At 36.7% G+C, this 6,003-nt stretch overlaps 1 protein-coding gene across 2 annotated transcripts; it reads right to left on the bottom strand.

Annotated features, from left to right (window-relative positions):
* Positions 1-507: 507 nt before the first annotated feature.
* Positions 508-5,330, bottom strand: LOC113355642. Of its 2 annotated transcripts, none has more exons than XM_026598560.1 (7): positions 4,606-5,330; positions 4,179-4,483; positions 3,102-3,833; positions 2,833-2,961; positions 2,482-2,685; positions 1,989-2,189; positions 508-1,027 (listed from the first exon to the last, which is right to left on the bottom strand). In XM_026598560.1, the coding sequence occupies exons 1-7, from the start codon at positions 4,871-4,873 to the stop codon at positions 890-892; spliced, it is 1,977 nt and encodes a 658-aa protein (XP_026454345.1). In that variant the 5' UTR covers positions 4,874-5,330; the 3' UTR covers positions 508-889. The 2 variants fall into 2 exon arrangements, with proteins under 2 accessions (XP_026454345.1, XP_026454346.1); XM_026598561.1 differs by having other exon boundaries at positions 2,482-2,679.
* Between the last annotated feature and the right edge of the window lie 673 nt (positions 5,331-6,003).

Genomic DNA, 6,003 nt, shown 5'->3' with positions numbered 1-6,003 from the left:
TTTTACACGTAATACTGTTTATCTTTGTAATATGAATAACGGAAGTAATAGGTGCATAAATTTAGATAGTTTAAGTCCTTATTATTTGAGATTAAAAACAAGACTTGTTCTTGTTGAATTCATATCTTGAAATATAGATTGCAAGTTTCATAGTTGTTAGGATCAAAATCCTCATGATTCGAATATCGGCCACTAGATTGATCTTGGATATTGATTTTGATATCGTCCAAGAACTCTTCTACACAATCAGGTACACGGACCTTTAATTGGTCTATACATATTGACTGTGGAAGTGAATAAGGGGAACTCTACATACAATTTTCTTTAGGGGGTTTTGTTTTGACCTACTAGTGATTGTATTAGGTTTTGTCCATATAGGTAGCCGAACGAAAAAACTGGTGGTGTACTTGGTACCCTCTTCTTTTCTATATGTGCATCTAAAGTGTGTAGATTGCAAGAAGTATACAGACTTTAAATTTATTGTTTAGCTTCAATTTGAAGGCTGCATCCAGATATTAAACTGGCATACCCGTCTGTTTTTTAAGGTTCTGAACAATTGAAGAATATACAATATTACACTGATAGAGACGGAGTCGAGAAAATTCTGCACACATTGACTATTCTAATTAAATGTACACATGATATTTTCCACCGGCTTGGTGGAAAATAATTTCTCAATCAAAACACCAGTACATATGAGACCTTGCATCAGAGAACAGAAAATGAGAAGGAAGGAGAAATAATGAACATATGGGTGGGGAGCTCTAAAACCCTCTTGGATAAGGGGTTCTGGCTCCAAAGCTAACACATCAAAAATCCTCAGAGATAGGTAGGTTAGGCTCCTACTCCCCGAGGGGGAAATAAAAGGGGGAAGAAAAACTATAACAACCTAATGTCTTTGCAGGCTTTGTTCATGATCTGACATTGATGGTAAAAGCCTAGTAATAAACGGTAATAGTGCTGCAAGTAATGCTTTAGGGCATTCTTCGTGTGGAAGATGACCGCACCCAGATATTGCTACTAGTCTCTGCAAGTAAAAAACAACACAATGTCAAATCCACCGACTATAATGGTTGAAATTTTATACTAGGACTAATTTTTATACACTAATTTTTCTAGCATTTAGGAATAATATTAGGACTGTGATGTGAATTATGCCCAGTGGTTCATTAAACCTACATGAAGATGACGACATGATGGTTTTGTGTTTTTCCTCCTTAAAGAAGGATGTTTATTATTCTAATCCATTTATTTTAGAACCATAGATATGGCTAAAGGCCATGCTGGTGGTTGCGACCAGTTCATAGGCATAGTAGTTTCAACAAGAAAAGCCCCCATATTACAGTTTCTCAAGTATAAAAACTATAAAGGTGGGAATCATAGAGATGAAGTGTTTAATTTCATTCCATCTTGCATAAGTTCAGCAAGTTCCATAAAAATCCTACTTTCAAGGCTTTAAAATGAGAGCCTGGCATCACTTTCCAATAAAATGCTGTGATACCCAAGCTGTAATTATAAAGATGCAACAACAGGACGCTAATGCTATTCTGAAAGCCATTAACTCTATTTTTCTTTAATTTCTCATTTTGGTTGCAATGTCATATTTAGAATCTGTAATAACTTAAATTAGGATGTGCCCTGGTAAATTAACAATAGCAAAGAATATGTGCAACATGCAGATGAAAGATACTTCATAGTGTCAAGAATGTAGATTTTGATTGTAATGCAACTTCACAGCAATGAGGCAAAAGTTATGTGAAAATCTGCAAGTTACGTAAGTATAACTGGATGTTCACAAACAGTGTTAGACTGTTAGCGGATATTGACAACAGTTTCCCCTTTTCTTTCAGATCTCAGTGTTAGGAGCATAAGTAATTATCATCTAAACAATCGGGTATGTATCCGTATAATATATACATAAAAATCAACCTAAGGACAAACGTGCAAAATTTTGAGGGCAAGTGCAAAGAGAGGTATTGAATACTTACAGAATTTACAAGCTTAGATGCCGTAACTTGAGAAGATTTAAGAGAGACAAGGGCATCCTCAGCACCAGCGACAACCAAAACTGGCAAGTCTTCTACAGATTTAAATAATGCTTCTGCATTTTGGGCTGAAAGAACTGTTTCAAATGACAACCTACAGATTTCGTGGAGTGCTTCATCCCACCCTTCGATGCAAAGAGGCGCCTAATACAAGTAAAAAATCATTGTTAAACATGAAAAACTATAATCCTGTAAATGAGTAACTAGACTCAACTTTCTGATACCAGTTATTATTGTTAACCATCAAAAACTATAATCCTGTAAATGGGGAACTGTCAACTCAACTTTCTGATACCAGTTATTATTATTCTCAAAAGATGCAGGTGAAATTATTATGATTCACAGTTTTATCACCAATTTTTATATATAAAGGCAACGGGTCAATAAATAAGTTCACAGTTTCCCATTTCAATTGAGGTGAAGAGTATCATATTACCTTGTAGAGATTCAAAACTTCTGTTGTTAGCTTGGTGCAATCATACCACGCCCTACGGTTAACAACTTGAGTGATCTCGGTTCGCAGCAAAGGACGTACCAAGTGTTTTTTCCCAAGAGAAGTACGTAGCAGAATCCTAGCAAAGGCAGGAACGACTTCTCTTGATGGACTAACACCAAGTAGCACCACACCCTTGATCTGTAACTGAGATATAAACTCAGAATTAAAAACTAGTACAGAAGTTTACTGCAAAAGGGACTTCCTCATTTTATTAACAAATTAATAAAACACGAGATATTCAAAAGGAAAATACAGGCTTCGGGCCTCATGCAAAAAACTCAACAAACTCACATATTCAGAATTTTTGGATGCCCGGACTTGTTCTGCAGCCTTCAATGCAAGTAGACCTCCGTCATCATGACCAACAAGTATCACCGAAGAAAATCCCATATCCAAGCAAAAAGAAAGGAGAAGATCCACCTGGAGGTGCATCACAGGAAAAGAGATCAAACTCCGACTATCAGGAGAACAAGATAATATATCTGGCATCAACAAGGAAACAAGGGTACAGGAAAGGAAGTGAAAACTGAAATAAAAGACTGGCTGAACTATATAATCACCTGAGTTTCGAGCTTATAGGGATTAGGCAGTTGAGTTTCTTCCCAGTCTTTCCTTTGTGGTCGAGAAGTTAATCCCCAACCTGGGCGATCAAAAGCAGCAACTATGCAACCAACTCGTCTCGCCAGAACACCCATCACATGTCTCCAGGAGAACACTCCGCCTCCGAAGCCGTGCACCAAAACAATTCCAAGCTTCCCATATCCACTAGTCTCTACATTTCCCATTGAACTAACAGCAGTCAAGCCTTTGTTTGCATCATCTAGACTCAAAACAGGGATTTCTTCTGAGAAATAAACTGATGAAGTTGCAGAACCCTCCAAAAGTGGAGCGTATAGAGATGAGCTGGGGAATTGGTTACTATAGCTCCTCTGTAGATGATTGTGTTGTAATTTAGATGGACCACTTAACGGTGGCCTCTCAAGTTTAAGTCTTGCTGATATTCTTGGAGGTGAACTGCTATTAGGACTCTCATCAAGAAATGCAGTTGGAGCAGAGTGAGAAGGATGTGACTCGGGGAAGCTCAGCTTGTAATGGAGAGTAAGACCTTGGCAGGGAATAAACAAGCTGTCCATCTCGGCAAGTAATCTTATTGGGAGCTCTCCTTCATCACGAGCTGTACCAAAAGCCTTTCGCCGTCCCTCACTGTCACTTCTTAGGGCTTTGCCTGCAGAGGGTGTCGGAGATCGTGGGACCTTTTGGTAACTAGAAAATACACTCTTGCAGGAAAGAACCTGTAGTTTAGAAAGCAGAATACGAATTTCACAAGTCAATATGAAGCCTAAAAAGAACTCTTAGAAAAGCATGCCAATTGCAAAAACAACTGAGCAACAGTAATCAGTATTTAACACATAAAACCAACGGAATATCGCATAACAAGTCAAACCAACTTCAAATGAGTTTCAGAATCTATGCAACACAATGAGAAAATAGAGAAATGACACAGCCCCACTTGTTTCTACTGAAAATTATACTACTGTTTGACAAATTACATCAATTAGACGTACTAATAGTAGCAGTAGTATTAATATAAGCTACCAGGGTAAAGGGAATGAACAAAATACGCTAACAAAACTTACCGCCTCAGGGTCAACTCTATGAAACAATAGCTTCCGCCTAGCCTTGCAGCTTGTCCTATAAGCAACAACCATATGACCAAGTGCAAAAACCAACGACGAGAAGAACAACACCGGCATTCCCCAAGACTTCTTCAAATGTAATTTCTTCTGCCTTGCAAGTGATGTCGAACCCTCAGCCTCAAATGTTGCACTAAAAACACAAGCTTTCACTGCTAGAACAAGTATCGAAACGAAAGAACAAAGTGTAGCTGTACCAAGGTAAGGCCCATGAGACAGACCTGGACTATCACACAAAGTATAAACACCTGCAAACACCAAAATGAAGAAATCATCATCATAAACTCCAGAGAATTTACAAAAGAACATACATTTCTCAAAAATTAAAGAAAAGGGGCAGTTAAAAAACAAAAGAGAAAGTCATACATACATGTGATGATGAAAGATCTGAGTAGAGAAACAATCGGAAGATCCATTAATGAAGTTCTAAACCCATATCTCTGTAAATGTTCTCTAAAACTATGACATCTAACACAAGTAAAACTTGGAATCAAAATACAAGGAACCAATATATCACCAATACCAATCAATACAGGAGCAGATAATACTAATAATGACGCTACCATTGTTAACATAAACACCACTGTCCATAAACATCTCTTAATCTTCTCTAATGGACCTTTTCCACCACCACCCATGGCTGCTGCTATTACAAAAACCTCAAATCACGGATATAAATTGAAAAAAATAACTCAAACCCTTTGTTAATCAGATGACCCAGAAGAATAAAACGAGGGTTTTCTTTTGTTTACGCAGCATCAAATGTTGAAACCCTAACCAACTCCCCCCAATTTGTTTCAGTTGCTGATGGTTGTTGTTTCCAGCCATTTGAGGCTCTGTCTCTCAGAAAATCCAATGATTAGGTTCCAGAACACTTCATCATCATCAAAACCCTCTGTTTACATACCCACAACAAATTTCAGAATAGTTTCTACAGATTTCAGACAGACAGATAGAAAGAGAAAAAGGAAATAATTTTTTTGCCCAAATTTTTGTGTTTTAAAAAAAAACGGTCTCTCAGGGGAGATTGAAAGACTGAATTTTTATCGGAGCTTTCTTTTTTCCTTTCTCTCTCTCTTAAATTGCTTTTTTATTTCAAAAATAAAAAGGATTTTTATTTTATTTTTCTTTTTAACTTTGTTTACATCGAATAATTTGGTTAATTTGTACAGTGATTTTTTTAAAACTATTTTTTTGAAATTTATGAGAAAAACGTATCCAAAATCCAAATATAAAGTTCTTTCCATGTGTAAGTCATTTGGCGTGACAGACTATGACTAATGGTTAGTCTATGGGATCCACCTTGTGATTCATGGGATCCATTGTTGTAGTACTTAAAGGCGAAAAGTTAAAAGTTAATTTAGAAGTTAAATTTTTTCATATTGTTTGGATACTCGAATCAGGCGCAAAAGCATAAGTTGAAGAATTTCGCTTTGCAAAGAATAGACTTTTTTTGTTATGCCCATTATTCCGAAATTATGTTCACAAACTAATTTTTAAATTTTTAATTAGCATTAAGTTGAGAAACAACTTATCAAGACGTATCAAAATACCACCTCATAGCATTTACAGAAGGTCAGTTAAAATGGTATACATACCATACTGGGTGGGAAAGTATGGAAAATGACATATTTATTGTACATGTCGAACCCGACTGGTATGTATATCATTTTAGTTTAGCAATTCTGGAATTCAGCAAGCGGTGAATTAAACTTGGCGGGATGATTAGACCACCTCTTAAATACGAAGTCCAGTTTAAAACACCTCT

Source organism: Papaver somniferum, chromosome 3, assembly GCF_003573695.1.
Source record: "Papaver somniferum cultivar HN1 chromosome 3, ASM357369v1, whole genome shotgun sequence".
Classification (NCBI taxonomy): domain Eukaryota; kingdom Viridiplantae; phylum Streptophyta; class Magnoliopsida; order Ranunculales; family Papaveraceae; genus Papaver; species Papaver somniferum.
Note: the sequence above shows the minus strand (reverse complement) of the source record. Positions and strands in the feature narration are given on the sequence as shown.

Coding starts and splice junctions, on each gene's coding strand:
- LOC113355642 (XM_026598560.1), bottom strand. CDS start 4,873: ATGGGTGGTGGTGGAAAAGGTCCATTAGAGAAGATTAAGAGATGTTTA. Junction 2,686..2,832: donor CATCCAAAAATTCTGAATAT/GTGAGTTTGTTG, acceptor TTTATATCTCAG/TTACAGATCAAGGGTGTGGT. Junction 2,190..2,481: donor AAGTTTTGAATCTCTACAAG/GTAATATGATAC, acceptor TACTTGTATTAG/GCGCCTCTTTGCATCGAAGG.